The following is a 16,977-nucleotide window of genomic DNA, read 5'->3' as shown; positions in this document are numbered from 1 at the left end:
CCATCCAAGATGGCCGCCACCTTCCCCTCCATGAGACAATGGTCATTGAGAGTGACTAAGACATCATCTACGATGAAGTGGATTACTTCCTTCTACTAGCCAAACGTGAGTCATCCATTGGCCTTCCAAGATGGTGGCTGCCTTCCCCTTCACGGGCTGAGGTTATTGAGAGAGATGAAGACCTAATCCATGGTGAAGTCTATAACATTCCTCTACTAGCCAAACACAAGTCTTCCAAGATAACAACGCACCCAATCAGAAAGAAGGCTGCATCTTCCGAGGATGCCATAGAGCTGCCTAGGAGGGCCTTGAGAATGGCTAGAGAATCATCATGCTAATGCTCTCCTCTCCCCCCTCTTGCAGCCTGATTGAGTCACTGAAGTTCTGGCGAACGCGCTTCCTGCTGCTGCCAGCCTGTGTGGGGGCCACCAAGCGCATCCTGGAAGGGGAGTCCCACTGCGACATCTACGGCGAGAAGCCCCGCTCAGAGGAGGAGGAGTGGCAGCTCCGGGACGGCTTCCTCCGCTTCGTGGAGGGGCTCAACCGCATCCGCCGGCGCCACCGCTCTGACCGCATGCTCCGGGTGAGCTGAGGGAACTGCCCATGCCTACCTGCCATGGGGATGTGCAAAGAATGTGCCACTGTGTTGACTTGGAGCCCTTGTTTCCCCTCCCCTCCCCCGTTTCCTCTCTCCATGTGCAGAAGGGCTCGGCCATGAAGGGTCTCCAGACCTCGGCAACTCCCACCCTGGCCCCCCACCCACCGGAACCACCCCCCAACCTGGTCAAGAAGGGCACCTCTGCCCTCTCGGCGCTCCTGGAGATGGAGGCCACGCACAAGTGAGTGAGCAAGCAAGCAGTCATCCAATTCTGAATGTTGCTTTTCCTTCTGTCTGCCAATAAGAAATCAATATCCGCTTCCAATAAACATGACTAGTAAAAGAAAACCAATATCTACTTCTCCTTAAGAATGGCCAATAAAACAATCAATGCCCACCACTACCAATAAATATGGCCAATACAAAAATGGCCAATGCAAAATCAAGATCCAATTCCAATACAAAATTAATATCTACTTCCAATACAAAAATGGCTAGTACAAAATTTATATCCACTTCCAGTAAATATGTCCAATACAACAATCAATACCCACCACTACCAGTAAATACTTCCAATATAAAAATGGCCAATACAAAATCTATGTTTTTTCAATAGAAAGAAATCAATATCTACTTCCAATAAAATATCAGCATCTTCCAATAGAAAAATCACTATCTTCTTCCAATACAAAATCAATATCTACTTCCAATACAAAAATGGCCAATACAAAACCAATATCTACTTCCAATTAATACAACCAATAAGAATTCAGGGTCTACTTCCAATAAACAATCCGTAGCCACTTCCAGTTCAAAATCGGTATCTACCTCCAATAAAAAATAAGCATCCACTTTCACTAAAAATGGCCAATAAAAAATCAGTACCTATTTATTGGAAGTAGAGACTGATTTTTATTGGAAGTAAATATTGATTTTGTATTGTACATTTTTGTATCGGAAAAAGATACTGATTTCTTATTGGAAGAAGATACTGACTTTTTGAAGTAGATAATAATTTTGGATTGCCATTTTTATATTAGAAGTAGATATGATTTTTTATTGGATACTAGCGTTGATGTGGCCCAGTCTGTTGATCTGGAAAATAAAGTAATGAGAAAGTGTTGGTTTCTAATATATGTCATTTCTTTATGCTTGTGGGTAAACAGTATTTCTTGCTGTTTCTTTGTCAGTGTTGATGTGGAGATTGACTGGTTGTCTACTCTGGAACATGCAACATGCATAATTGTCCTTCTTCAGGGGTCCCTTTCAAATCTATGTTACTATATCTGTGTGTGTGTGAATCATATCTATCTATATATATCTATGGCTGGATGGCTCTGTCAGGAGATTTGATTACGTTTTCTTGCCCTGGTGAAGGGAGTTGGACTGGATGGCCTTGAGTGTTTTCTCTTGGTCATGGGGGTTCTGTGTGGGAAGTTTGGCCCAATTCTGTCATTGGTGGGGTTCAGAACGTTCTTTGATTGTAGGTGAACTATAAATCCCAGTAACTACAACTCTCAAATGTCAAGGTCTATTTTCCCCAAACTCCATCTGTGTTCATATTTGGGCATATGGAATATTTGTGCCAAGTTTGGTCCAGATCCATCATTGTTTGAGCCCACAGCGCTCTCTAGATGTAGGTGAACGACAACTCCCAAACTCAAGGTCAATGCCCACCAAATCCTTCCAATATTTTCTGTTGGTCAGGGGAGTCCTGTGTGCCAAGTTTGGTTCAATTCCATCGTTGATGGAGTTCAGAATGCTCTTTGATTGTAGATTGTTTGAGTCCATGGTAGTCTCTGGATGTAGGTGAACTACAACACCCAAACTCAAGGTCAATGCTCACCAAACCCTTCTAGTGTTTTCTGTTGGTCACGGGAGTCCTGTATGCCCCGGTTGGTTCAATTCTATCATGCTATTTTGATTATAGGTGAACTATAAATCCCAGCAACTACAACACCCTATCTATCTATCTATCTATGGCTGGATGGCTCTTTGTCAGGAGGACTTTGATTTCATTTTCTTGCCCCGGTGAAGGGAGTTGGACTGGATGGCCTTAAGTATTTTCTGTTGGTCATGGGGGTTCAGTGTGGGAAGTTTGCCCCAATTCTGTCGTTCATGGGGTTCAAAATGCTCTTTAATTGTAGGCAAACTGTGAATCCCCGTGACTACAACTCCCAAATGTCAAGGTCTATTTCCCCCAAACTCCATCTGTGTTGATATTTGGGCGTATTGAGTGCTTGTGCCAAGTTTAGTTCAGATCCATCATTGTTTGAGCCCACAGCGCTCTCTGGATGTAGGTGAACTACAACTCCCAAATTCAAGGTCAGTGCCCTCCAAACCCTTCTGGTGTTTCCTATTGGTCATGGGAGTTCTGTGTGCCAAGTTTGGTTCACTTCCATCGTTGATAGAGTTCAGAATGCTCTTTGATTGTAGGTGAACTATAAATCCCAGCAGCTACAACTCCCAAATGACAAAATCATAGTTTTTTGAGTGATGGTCACTCCTTGTGTTGTGAGCCGTTTTTTGCCAAATTTGGTGTGATTTCATTCATTGGTTCTTTTGTTTTTAAGGTGCTCATTATGCACAGAGCATTTTTATATAGAGAGATATATACAGATTTTTTATTGGAAGTAGATCCTGATTTTGTATTGGCAATTTTTGTATTGGAAATAGATAATGTTTTTTATTGGAAGTGGTTATGGAATGCTTTTGCAGTATTCAAAAAGACAACGTTTGTTCCTGCACTCATTTGTAATTTTATTATCAGTTTCACTTTTAACTTTACTTTGAGTTTCACTTTTGCAGCATTTTTTTTACATTTGTTTTCCCTTTTCTTTGTATTACAGGAGAATGTATTATTTGTTGTTGTTTTTTTCAGGACATTGACCGAACAACAAATGGCTCCCATTTCCACCAAAAACTCCAGCGCCCAGCCCTCCGATGGCAACAGCACGGCCACAAATTCGAATTACGTGGACAGCCCACGTAAAGTAAGAAAAGAAATTGAAAATAAAATTGAAAAATAAATAAATAAAGTGCAATGGAATAATTAATAAATAAATAAAAATGGCACAATTCAATAAAGTAATAAAATAGAAATAAATTAAAATAATACATAAAAGTAAATAACTAAAATATTAAAAATAAATGTTAAATGAATAAAGCATATTTAAAACAATCAATAAAATAAATAAATGAAATTATAAAAAGTCACAATAAAATAAATAAATATTAAATAAGTAAAAAATATATAAAAATAAATAAATTAAATAATACATATATAAAAATAAATAAATTAAATAATACATATATAAAAATAAATAAATCAAAATTAAAATGATATGTAAAAATAAAGTTAAATAACTAAAATAAGACCAGAAAATAAAATAAATGAATAATAATTAAAATAATATGTAAAAATAAAAAATGAGTAAATGTAGTAATACATATAAATAAATAAATAAATAATGTGTAAAAATAAATAATCAAAATTACATATAAATTAATAAATAATAATTAAAATTTATAAACATAATAAAAGTGAAAATATGTGTGTATGTGGCTGGGATCCCCACTTTCACAGACAGGCTCCCACTTCCACAAATAGCTATAGCTCCCACTACTCAGGGGACACCAATGGCCTTCCCTCCAGTGACATTGCAGGTTATAGAGAGTGCAATGAACATGTCCAAGAGCCCTGCCAATGTCCTCCACCAATATAATATTGCCCACCACCCAAGTGAAGGCTTTCATACGGGGACAATTCCATCCTAGATTTTATGTTTTTCATCTACCACAGACATCCCAGTGTTTCTTTTTCCATTGGTGTGGAATTTGCATGATCCCATCTACTGCCTCTCCCTTAACCCTTTCCTACTGTTGTCAACTCTGTCTGCACAACAAACAGAGCAGTACTAATCAGCAACTAAACATACTGGAGGAGTTTGTGGGATTGACTCCACATGATGGGAGTTGTAGGTCACACTGCATCAAGTCAGAGCACTGTGGCCCCTACTGACAATGGACCTGGACCACATTTGGCACATACAATCCCCTTAAAAAATGATTTCTTCAAATAACCTGGGCAACGCTGGGTACCTAAGCTAGTAATATATAAAAATAAATGAAAGAAAGAAACTAAAAATGAAATTAATAATTAAAATAATCTATAAAATAAAAAAAACACAAAGGTAAAATAAATAACTAATTAAAATAATCCATAGAAATAAAAATGAATAAATGAAGGAATACAGAAAACTAAAATAATAAATAAAGAAATAATAAAATAATATATTATAGTAATATAATAGATGAAATAAAAACAAAACAGACCTTTATTGATTTTTACTTGCATGTTATATATATATATATATCTACTTACACATATATATGTAAGGAAGATTGTCCCATTTCTGAGGCTGAGAGAGTATGACTATTACAGCAGATTTGAGCTTGGTAGTCCCATGGTTTTATAGGCAGCAATGGCCTTTTTTTTTTTTTTTTGTGGAGGTATCGATTGACCAGTCAGTGGTCGGTTTGGAGTCTGAACGGAGCAGCGGCCAGTCGCTGACTGGGTCCCAAAGTGTTGACCAGATGCCTGGATGGACGGAAAATGGGTGAGTAATGGGGGGGGCAACCCCCGACGTCTTTGGCACAAAGCCGTATTGAACACCCTGAACCCTCTCTTCGCAGTACCCAGCCCTTGACCGCCGGCCCCTTGACCTCATCGTCCACCTTGACGGAGATCCTGGAAGCCATGAAGCACCCAACGTAAGAGAGGCAGAGGTAGGGGTGGTTCCCCTGCCATTGCATAGGGCTGGGATGCCCACTTCCTGTCTTCTTCGCAGGTCAGGGGTACCACTCCTCACTGAACAGAAAGGCCTTTCCCCGTCCTGCTTCATCAGTGCGGAGGCTGTCCATTGGCTAGTCAACATGGTGGAAGGGGTCCAGACTCAGGCCATGGCCATCGACATCATGCAGGTGAGCAGCAGAAAGACGAAGGGGAGGGCTACTTCTGCCCTTCTCCAGCTCTACTTCCTCCCTCCTCCACCTTTGAGAACAAGGACTACTATCTCCAGCTCAGAGAAGACCTATGTTCTCCCTTCTCCAGTTCGTCCCTCTGATCCCCTGTCCGTATACAGTACGTTGCCTTCTCATCCAGTGTTTTAAACTTTTAATCCTTGCTATCGGCCCTACCCACTGATTTATTTTCTTGTGTGTAAATTATTGTGATTTTATATTGTTGATGTTTATTTATATTGTTTCTTGTATTTTATTTTTATTTTCATATTTTACTGTCGTTGTATGCTGTTTATTTGCATTATTGTATTGTTGGGCTTGGCCTCATGTAAGCTGCCCCGAGTCCCCCTGGGGAGATGGTGGCAGGGTATAAATAAAGATGATTATTATTATTATTATTATTATTATTAGGTGATCTGCTTCCTCCCTCCTCCAGTTCTAAAAGGCCTACTTTCCCCCTTTTCCATCTCTGAGGCTTCTAGCTCTAAAAAGAAGGATCTAGTTCCTCTTCTTTCCAGCTCCACTTCCTCCCTCCTTCAGCTCCAAGATCAAGGCCCACTTTCCCTTTTTTCCAGCTCTACTTTCTCCCTCCTCCAGCTCTAAACGGGCACTACTTCCTCCCTCCTCCCACTCAACTGTCACTTTCCCAAGAACTGTCCTCTAGAGGTCTGTCCGTCCTATGACCTCAGGGTCATGACCCCCCAGAGCCCATTTCCTCTCCCGGTCCATCTTGTTAATTATCCTCCATTTTTCCGATCCAGAAAATGCTGGATGAGCAGCTGATCCTGCATGCCTCGGGGGAGGCCCTCCGCACCTTCGTCTATGGCTTCTACTTCTACAAGGCCCTGGAAAACAAGGAGCAGGAGCATCGCAGTGAGTCCCACCATTGGGCCCCTTTTTCTTCCTCCACAATGGCCACACGAGGGGTCCTAATGTGCCTGCCTTTCCGTCCTTCCTCCCTCCCAGCGGGGCTGCCTCCGCCCCCATCGCTGTGGCCCTCAGCTGCCCGGGATGACGCCTCAGCCTTCCAGCGCAAGTGGTTCGAGGTGGCTGTGGTAGCCGAGGAGCAGCCCAGCCTCCGCTCCGAGGTCCCAGCCTTCCTCCTGCCCTGGCTGCCCAGCCGCCCCGCCTCCTATGCCAGCCGGCACAGCTCCTTCAGCCGCAGTTTTGGTGGCCGCAGCCAGGCTGCCGCCCTTCTCGGTAACCGGGGAGGGAGGGCAGGAGGTCCCTTGGAGGGGAGGGGTCGGTCAATGCGTCTCCTGAGACCAGTCCACGGGCACCACCTTCTCGTTCCTTGCTTCACTTCTCCCCTCGATTTCCTTATTTCGTCCCTTGTTTATTCTCGTTTTCCTCATTTCCTCCCTGATTCCTCCTCATTTTCCTTGGTTTCCCCCCTCATTTTCCTGCTTGTTTTTTCTCTCATTTCCTCCCTTGTTTCGTCTCATTTCCTTCCCTTGTTTTGTCTCATTTTTTCCTCTTGTTTTTTTCTCATTTCTCCCCTCTATTTCTCCCCTCATTTTGTTGCTAATTTTTTCTCGGTTCGCCATTTCCCCTCATTTGCCCCATTTATCTCATTTTCTTCTCTCGTTTTCCCTCTTTTTTCTCAATTTTCCCTCTTGTTTTTCTCATTTCTCTCTTCTATTTCCCTCTAATTCCCCCTTTTCTCTTACTGTTTTCCCTCTCATTTTTTCATTCCCCCATTTTTTTCTCATTTCCTCCCTCGGTTTCCCCTTCATTTCCCCTTGTTTTTTTGTTTTCTTCCCTCATGATCCCTCATTTTCCCTGTTTCCCCCCTCATTTTCCTCGTTGTTTTTCTCATTTTCCCTTTTTTTCCTTCATTTCCCCCTCATTTCCCCCGATTTCTTCTTGTTTTTCACATTTTCCCTCTTGTTTTCCCCCTCATTTTTCTGAATTTTCCCTTCATTCCCCCTACCCTCAATTTCATTCTTGTTCTTCCCCTCATTTCCCCCCTCCCCTGGCAGCGGCCACAGTCCCGGAGCAGCGGACAGTGACCCTAGAGGTGGACGTGAACCACCGGACACAGCGCCTGGAATGGTGCAGCTGCTACTACCATGGCAACTTCTCCCTTGGCGCTGCCTTCGAGGTCAAACTTCACTGGATGGCCGTCACTGCTGCCGTCCTCTTCGAGATGGTCAGTGGGGGTGATCCTTGAGTCATGGGGGAGGGGGAGAGGTCAACATGCACACCTTCCTTTCTTCCCTCAAGCCTGGTTCCCTCTCAACCTCAGGTCCAGGGCTGGCACCGGAAGGCCACTTCCTGCGGCTTCTTGCTGGTCCCGGTCCTAGAGGGGCCCTTTGCTCTGCCCAGCTTCCTGTACGGAGACCCCCTCCGGGCCCAGCTCTTCATCCCTCTCCACATCCACTGCCTACAGAAGGAAGGCACCCAGGAGCACCTCTTTGATGGTAAGGTCAGCACTCCATGGAAAGGAGGGGAGGGACTTCCTGCCTAGGAGGGCCAAGGAGATGTGCTGAAGGATCTAGGGAATGCCTAGAGAGGACACATTGTGTTGTGAAGAAAAATGTGGTTAATACTGAATAATAACGAATGAGCCATGATCCTGTGATATGGATGGATGACGACGAATAATGATTTTTGATGACGACTGACCACTGTAATTATATGATTGTATTTTGCTATTTTAATGTTTTAGTGTGATTTAGAATATGATGTTTTAATGACTGTCTGTAATATTGATGTTGGAAACCGGCCTGAGTCCCTCGAACGGAGGTGAGAATAAATAAATAAATAAATAAATAAATAATGAAAATGTGGGTCATACTGAAATAATAATAACAACAACAACAATAACCCTTCCACCAGGATTTGAGCCGGAGACCTACTGGGACCGAATGCAGTTGCTGCAGGAAGTGATTGCCCACCGGTTCGGCTTCATCCGGGACAAATACTCGGCGTCTGCCTTCAACTTCCCCTCCGACAACAAGCCCCAGTACATCCATGTCACAGGTTAGTGACCCCTGACCCCCCCCCCTTCCCTATGACCTCTCACTTTTGGGGATATAAATGGACGGATCACAACCTGTTAGGATTGCAACCCATCAAGGGTAGCAGAGTTTGAGAGGGGTATTCCTTGCATTTATTTGATTTTTTTGGCAGCCAAAGATTCAAGGAGACTTCTTTTAGAATACCAATGTTTGTTTACTTATAACTTCTAAACTTTGATGATACAGGCACATTTCGTTTGAGGGTTGAAATATGTCAAAAACGTTTGGAGAGTTTCTATCTTAACACTTCAAAACGTTAATTGTTTCTTCCCAAACTGTGCTGCTCCACATAGCTCTCCTCAAGAAGCGTTCACTTTCAGAGAAAACACAAGCCTCAACCATTTCTGACATTAGCTTCTACACAATCGCAGGCTCCAGCTCCAAGAGGCATTCTCTAATAGGGCTCAAAGCTCAACTGATGTTCTCTAACGGTCATTCCTTTTTAAAACGGAACATTCTAAACCGTCACATGATCGCAGCCCCTCCCACTGCTTCAGTACAAAGAGACCAGGTAACTGCAAACTACAAACAAGACATACACTTCAGATTACAAAATGTCACACTAATAAAACACTATTACACAATAGGCAAACATAACATAGAGGAGGCTTGAGATCTTGCTTCCTTCAACACTCACAATAGCTGTCACCATTATTTAACATCTAATATCCATATTATTATTTCTCATTTATTCCTCTCTATTATTCCTTATTTATTTCTGTCTATTGTTATTCCTGATTTGTCTCTTGATATTGTTATTCCTTATTAAACTCTTTATTTATTATCATTATTATCTCTTGATATTATTACTATTTCTTAAGTTAGTAGGAATATATCCTTATACAGTAAGAGTCTCGCTTATCCAACATAAACGGGTCGGCGGAACGTTGGATAAGCAAAAATGTTGGATAATAAAGGAGGGATTAAGGAAAAGCCTGTTAAACATCAAAGTATGTTATGATTTTACAAATTAAGCACCAAAACATCATGTTTTACAACAAATCGACAGAAAAAGCAGCAACACAGCAATGTTATGTAGTAATTACTGTATTTACAAATTTAGCACCAAAACATCACAATGTATTGAAATAGCTGTGGATCCTGGTGGGAGGCATACTGTGTTGGGTAATACGGAACGTTGGATGAGCGAAGGTTGGATAAGCGAGGCTCTATGGTACTATTATTATTATTTCTTATATTATTATTATTTCTCTCTCGATATTGTTATTATTTCTCAGTCTCTCAATATTGTGAGATATCATTTAACGGGATTTCGACGTTATGCAAATGGTTCAATATATCCCGATATTATGAATTATCTCTCGATATTATTATTTCTCAATCTCTCGATATTGTGAGATATTGTTTAATGGGGTTTGACACCACATACATTGTTCAACTGTGGTGGTCCTTCTTCTTCGTAGGGACTGTCTTCTTGCAGCTGCCGTACTCCAAGCGCCGCTCTTCGGGGTCACAGCCGCTTCCTCCTCCTGCAGCCGCCCCTCCCCCAGCCCAGCGCAGGAGGCGGGACTCAGCCCCCTCGCCCTCGGCCAATGGGGAGGGGCAGGGGGTGGGCTTCCACTGGGCCCACAACTCCATGCTGACCAAGACCTGGCGCTCCTCTGCCACGGGCGATGAGCGCTTCCCTGACCGGCTCCTCCGGGACTTCACCCACTTCTGCGCCAACGGGGAGGGACGCCTAGCTGCCTTCTGGGCTGCCTGCCTTGCCCGCACCCACGCCGCCGCCCCTTGACCGAGCCCCCACATCCATCCAGGCCCTCTCCTGCCCTCTTGAAACAATCCGCAGGCACCTGCCTCTCGGTTTACCTCCAGTAACACAGAATAAGCCATTCCATCTCTTTCAGGGCAATCCTGAGGTACATTCTCCCTTTTTTGCCCCAGAATGACACATAGTAAGCCTTTTCAATTCCATTTCTTGCCAATTTTGGGGCAAATTTAAGCCAGTTCTCTTTTTTACCTCAGAATGACACAGAATAACCCTTTTCCTTCCCTTTCTGGCCAATCCTGAGGGAATTTCCTCTCATTTTACCTCAAGATACAGAATAAGCCCTTTCCTTCCCTTTCTGGCCAATCTTGAGACATCCCTCTCGTTTTACCTCAGAATGACACAGAATAACCCCTTCCCTTTCTGGCTAGTTCTGAGGTACATTCCTCTTTTTTTTTTTTACCTCGGAATGACACAGAATAACCCTTTCCCTTCCCTTTCTGGCCAATCCTGAGGTACATTCCTCATTTTTTACCTCAGAAAGAGACAGAATAAACCCTTTCCATTCCATTTCTGGCCAATCTGAGGCAAATTCCTCATTTCTTTGTTTCAGAATGACAGAAATAGACAATACAACCCCTTTCCCTTCAATTTCTGGTCAATCCATTCTGCATGCATTCCCCCCACTGAGCATTTTCCTGTCTTTTTTTCTCTCATTCTGAGGTAAACTATTGGGAATTGAGGAAAATTTATCTCGGGATTCAAAAGAAATTTATCTCAGGATTCTCCCCCTCCCTTTTTTCCCCCCTGTCATTTTAAGGGGGGGGGGGGGAAGAATTGAGGGAAGTTTACCTCAAGAGAAGAAGGGAGAGATGTAGGATATGTAAGATAATATAAATATATACACATGTAAATATGTACGGTATTAAAACACTGGCAATAAAATTAACAAAATACTACACAATTGCTTGTTGTCGTTTTTGGCTACAAATAACTTGGTCCTCACCTCGTATTTCCTCCTGAGAAAACATGGAGGTGAATTATCCCCAGAAAATTGAGAAATTATTTTATTTCACATTTTATTTAGTGTTTTACTATATATTTAATTTTGTGTTTTATTATAGACTAGCTTGGGTACCCGGTGATTAATTGAAAACACAGTCATTCCTGAGAGCTCAAAAGGCCCTACTCCCCAAATTGAGGTATATCCATATAAACAAAGGCCTTGTTCACATTAAAATGTTGACTAATCATTGCCAAAAGCCTGCTTTAACAGCCTTAGAAAATGCATAAGGAGATGGGTTTTGCAGCACCCAAAAATCTTGGGTCAATCCTTTCCAAAACCTGCCAGTATGCAAAGTTGGCTGTGTTTGGTCTGTGTAGCAAAGGTGGTCCAGATCCGCAATTGCTGGGGTTCAGAATGCTTTCTAAATGCAGGGTGAACTACAACTCCAACCGGGGTGGGTTAGTCCCCCAAACCTCTCCAGTATGTTCTGTTGGTCTTAGGGGTTCTGTGTGCCAAGTTTGGTCCAGGTCCATCATTGGTGGGGTTCAGAGGGCTCTCTGAACTTGGTGAACTACAGCTCCCACCTGGGTGGGTCAGTCCCCCCCCCCCCAACCCCTCCAGTATGTTCAGCTGGTCATGGGACTTCTCTGTGCCAAGTTAGGTCCCCGTCAGTGGGGGTCACAGTATTTCTAGATTCAGGTGAACTACAACTCACGAAAATCAAGGTCAACACCCCCCTCCAAAAAAAACAAAACCCTGCAGTATGTTCAGTTGTTCATGGGGGTTCTCTGTGCCAAGTTCGGTCCACATCTGTCATTGGTGGAGTTCAAAGGGCCCGTGGAATACAAGTGAACTATAACTCCCAGAGTTCATGGTCAACCAACCCCAAAGTCCACCATCATTCACAGTCAACCATGTTGGGTCTGTGTGGCAAGTTTGGTCCAGATCCATCATTGGTGGGGTTCAGAGGACCCATGGAATAAAGGTGAACTATAATTTCCAGAGTTTGCTAATCACTTCCAAAGTCCACCAGCATTCACAGTTGGCCATTTTGGGTCTGTGTGGTAAGTTTGGTCCAGATCCGGCATCTGCTGGGTTCGGTGTTCTCTGAATACAGGCGAACTATAACTCCTGGGTGCCAAGGTCAATCCTGCCCCCAACAGCTCCAGTATGTGCTGTTGGTCGTTTTGGGGGGGGGGGGGTCAGTGTGCCAAGTTTGGTCCAGATCCATCATTGGTGGGGTTCACAGTGCTCTTTGGATGCAGGGTGAACTACAGCTCCCACGCAGGTAGGTCAGTCCCTCCATTCACTTTATTATATATGAGATAAATACAGATTTTATTTCATTTCGCATTTTACTTAGTGTTTTATTATACATTTCATTTTGTATTTTATTATATATTCTATTTTATATTATCTTTTATATATATCAGGAGATCTGTATTTGTAATGCACAATAGTATGTCGTGGAAACCTGGGGAATAATGTCCATATTTAAATAAGCTAAATAATCATTAATTAAATTATAAAATAATAATAATTGATATTGATGGATAGAATAATAGATTTTATTTTTAAAAAAACACACATAACTTCTCAGGTTGAACTTTGCTATCGAGACCTAAATCAGTACAATAATAATAATAATAAATGTGTGGACTCTGAGCCACTAATTATTATTATTATTATACCTTTAATTAATTTTTAAACGGTAAGAAGCTCATTATTCTTATCTCAAGGTTTTTCTCGGGAAAGTCACTCCGTTTCCTCATGCATTTCAGCTGTTTCCTTAAAGGAAGTTCTTGAGTATTTTATTCATTCAATATATATATATATATATATATATATATATTGAATGAATAAAATACTCAAGAACTTCCTTTAAGGAAACAGCTGAAATGTGTGTGTGTGTGTGTGTGTGTGTGTGTGTGTGTATATATATATATATATATATATATAAATTTCAATTGTTATTAACTAACCCAGGTGTCAACATTGACATTTTTTTCGCCCCAGAAGAAACCAAATGGGAGGCAAATCCCACCAAACTGGTTTGAATGGTTTCACCTCACATGAAAGAGGGATAATAGAACAAAAGCAACACTCACAACCCTCTTCCTTCTCTTTGTTTAAGTTTCGTTATAATTATGATTAGTATTATTCCTTCTCAATTTTCTATTATTATTCCTTCAATTATTATTATTCCTCTATATATTATTATTCTATTATTATTATTTTATTATTATTATTTCTCCATTATTATTCTCTATTTTCTATTATTATTTCTCCATTGATTATTTTTCCTCAATTTTAGTTTAGTTAATTAGTAACACTATTTATTAGAAAAAAGCCAGTCTTTGATTTTGTTTTTTATGAATGTTCCCATTAGAAAATACATAACGATATGGGTGAACTACAATTCCCAGAATCGTGGGTCAATCCTCCCCAAACCAGGCCTGTATGTGCAGCTGGCCATGTTGGGTCTTTGTGCCAAGTTGGTTCTTTGTGCCAAGTTTGGTCCAGATCCGGGGTTGGCTGAGTTCAGTGCTCTCTGGATAAGTGTGAAGTACAACTCCCAAAATGAAGGCAAACTCCCACAAAGCCCTGCCGTATGTTCTGTTGGTCATGGGGCTTCTCTGTGCCAAGTTTGGTCCCGGTCCATTGTCGGTGGGGATCACAGTTTCTCTGGATGCAGGTGAACTACAACTCCCAGATTCCCAGGGCAATCACCCTCAAACTCTGCCTGTATTTGAAGTTGGGCATGTTGGATCTGTGTGCCAAGTTTGGTCAAGATCAGTTATTGATGGGGTTCACAGTGCTCTGGATGAATGGTGAACTACAACTCCCATGCGGGTGGATCATTCCCTCCCCAACCCCTCCAGTATGTTCTGTTGGTTATCAGGATTCTGTGTGCCACGTGTGTTCCAGATCTGCCATTGGGTGCAGGGTGAACTACAACTCCCATGTGGGTTGGATAGTCCTCCCCTAAATTTCCAGTATGTTAAGTTGGGTTCTGTGTATTATGTTTGTTCCAGATTAATAATTGCTGTGGTTCAGAGTGCTCTGTATGCAGAGTGAACTCCCACGCGGGTGGGTCAGTTCCCCCAAACCCCTCCAGTATGCTCTGCTGGTCATGGGTGTTTTGTGTCCCAAGTTTGGTCCAGGTCCGCCATTCCTGGGGATCGCAGTGGTTTGTGGAAGTCGGTGAAGGTACTGCAAATCCCATCGACTGTGGTCCATCATCCCCCAACCCTCACCAGAACATAAAGTGCGTCCTACGGAGTCTGTGTGCCAAATTTGGCCCAGGTGCATCATTCGTTTGAGTTGCAGTGGTTTCTGGAAGTGAGTGAAGGTACTGCAATTCCCATCATCCCTGATCCATCCTCTCCCAAAACTCACCAGGATGTAAATTACGTCATGGAGAGTGTGTGTGGCAAGTTTGGTCCAGGTCCGTCATTCGTGGGGGCCGAAGTGGTCTCTGGAAGTGAGTGAAGGTACAGCAAGTCCCATCATCCGTGGCAAGTGTGGTCCAGATTCATTGTTGGTTCGGTTCACAGTGCTCTCTGGATGTAGGTAAACTACAATTCCTATGAATCATGGTGAATTCTTTCCAAACCTCTTGTTCAGTTGCTGATCAATTCCTGTTTGCTGTGTGCCTTAGGAAAGGGTAAAGGGAGAGAGGCAGTGGGCGTGGCATGCAAATTACACACCAATGGAGAGAGAAAGGAACCCTGGGATGTCCATTCTGGAGGAAAAACAGAACATCTAGGATGAAATTGTTCTCATATGAAAGCCTTCACTTGGGTGGCGGGCAGTATGGTGTTGGTGGAGGACATTGGCAAGGCTCTTGGACTATAATCTGCAATGTCAGTCGTATCCTGAGTAGTGGGAGCTATAGCTGTTTGTGAAAGTAGGAGCCTGTCTGTATAAGTGGACACCTCCGTCACATACACATATACACACTTTCACTTTGATTGTGTGTATAGATTATTATTATTATTATTATTATTATTATTATCCTTTCTCTATTTTCTATTAGTATTCTCCATTTTCTATTGCTCCTGTTATATTTATTCTTATATTTCTTACTAGCCGTCCCCTGCCATATATTTGTGTATATGTGTGTTTGCGTATATATATGTGGTTTCGCGCATGCGTTGTGTCAATTTGTCCAGTGGTTTTTGAGTTATGTTAATCCCACAAATGAACATTACATTTTTATTTCTATAGCTTTATTATTATTATTATTATTATTATTATTATTATTATACCGTCTCTATTTTCTGTTATTATTATTATATTTATGTTGTTATTCTTTCTCCTTTTCCTCTTCTTATTATACTTCCCTTTTATTATTATCATATTTTTCATATTAGGGCCCTCCTGGTGGCGCAGCGGGTTAAACTGCTGAGCTGCTGAACTTCCTGGCTGAAACATCAGCAGTTCGAATCTGGGGAGTAGGGTGAGCTCCTGCTGTTAGGCCCAGCTTCTGCCAACCTAGCAGTTCAAAAATATAGATCTATAGGTACCCTTTCTGTTGGAAGGTAATGGCGCTCCGTGCAGTCATGCTGGCCACATGACCTTGGAGGTGTCTACGGACAACGCCGGCTCCTCGGCTTAGAAATGGGGATGAGCGCCACCCCCCAGAGTCGGACAATACTAAGCTTAATGACAAGGAGAAACTTATTTATCACATTATTATTATACTTTCTCTATTTTCGATTATTATTATATATTTTCTTATTATTATACCTTCTCTATTTTCTATTATTATATTTCTTATATTATTATTATTCTACCTTCTATCATAATAATAATAATTATTATTATTATTTTAAAAAATGTAATTGTTTTCCCCTGACATTAATTCCAGTCGTGTCCGACTCTGGAGAGTGGTGTTCATCTCCATTTCTAAGCCGAAGAGCCAGTGTTGTCCGTAGACACCTCCAAGGTCATGTGGCCGGCATAACTGCAAGAAGTACCATTATTATTATTATTATTATTATTATTATTATTATTATATTTCTTATTATTATTCCTTCCTTCCTACAGCATTTTGTATTCTTATTCTAGAGGATGAGGATGGTTCCAATGCTGCCTAGCAACCGTGGGCCTCCAACTGACAAATCCGAGGGAGGCTCCCTGATTGGCCTGTGGGCCTCCCAATGGGCGGAGCTTACGCTGGGCAGATTGGCAGCCTCCAAGGCAGTCTCCCAGTTTCCCCAGTTCAGCCGATTAACTGGGAACAGAGCTTGTCCAGGAACTCCCAGGTTGGGTGACCCAAAACGTTCTTAAGAACCTTGACCAACATTAGCATAAGAGAAAGAGCAAGAGCGAAAGAGGGATGGATTGATGAACAGATCTAGATGGATGGATCTATCAATAGATACAGATACATAGAGATGGATGGATGGATGGACTAGATAGATAGATGGACTAGACAGAGAGAGAGAGAGAGATGGATGAAGAGACAGATAGGTAAAGAGATGGACGGATGGATAAAGAAAATTAAGTAAATAGATGGATGGATGGAAAGATAGATGGATGGACAGATGGATGGATGGATAGATGATAGCTAGATAGATGTAGACATAGGTAAACA

The 16,977-nt window shown here is 42.1% G+C and overlaps 1 protein-coding gene across 2 annotated transcripts in view; it reads left to right on the top strand.

Annotated features, from left to right (window-relative positions):
* The window catches only part of DEPDC5 (DEP domain containing 5, GATOR1 subcomplex subunit), a 37,952-nt gene extending 26,619 nt beyond the window's left edge, over positions 1–11,333 (top strand). For both annotated transcript variants that reach the window (XM_060785219.2, XM_067473338.1), the window contains exons 30-41: positions 364–583; positions 703–839; positions 3,480–3,591; positions 5,111–5,217; positions 5,294–5,371; positions 5,449–5,581; positions 6,382–6,493; positions 6,587–6,820; positions 7,603–7,772; positions 7,869–8,043; positions 8,462–8,605; positions 10,068–11,333. In XM_060785219.2, the coding sequence (XP_060641202.2) occupies positions 364–583; positions 703–839; positions 3,480–3,591; positions 5,111–5,217; positions 5,294–5,371; positions 5,449–5,581; positions 6,382–6,493; positions 6,587–6,820; positions 7,603–7,772; positions 7,869–8,043; positions 8,462–8,605; positions 10,068–10,396 (1,951 nt within the window). In that variant the 3' untranslated portion in view covers positions 10,397–11,333. The remainder of the gene's footprint in view (positions 1–363; positions 584–702; positions 840–3,479; positions 3,592–5,110; positions 5,218–5,293; positions 5,372–5,448; positions 5,582–6,381; positions 6,494–6,586; positions 6,821–7,602; positions 7,773–7,868; positions 8,044–8,461; positions 8,606–10,067) is intronic.
* Positions 11,334–16,977: the final 5,644 nt, after the last annotated feature.

Source organism: Anolis sagrei, chromosome X (assembly GCF_037176765.1).
Source record: "Anolis sagrei isolate rAnoSag1 chromosome X, rAnoSag1.mat, whole genome shotgun sequence".
Lineage (NCBI taxonomy): Eukaryota > Metazoa > Chordata > Lepidosauria > Squamata > Dactyloidae > Anolis > Anolis sagrei.
The sequence above is the reverse complement of the archived record's forward strand: the minus strand, read 5'-3'. Positions and strand labels throughout refer to the sequence as shown.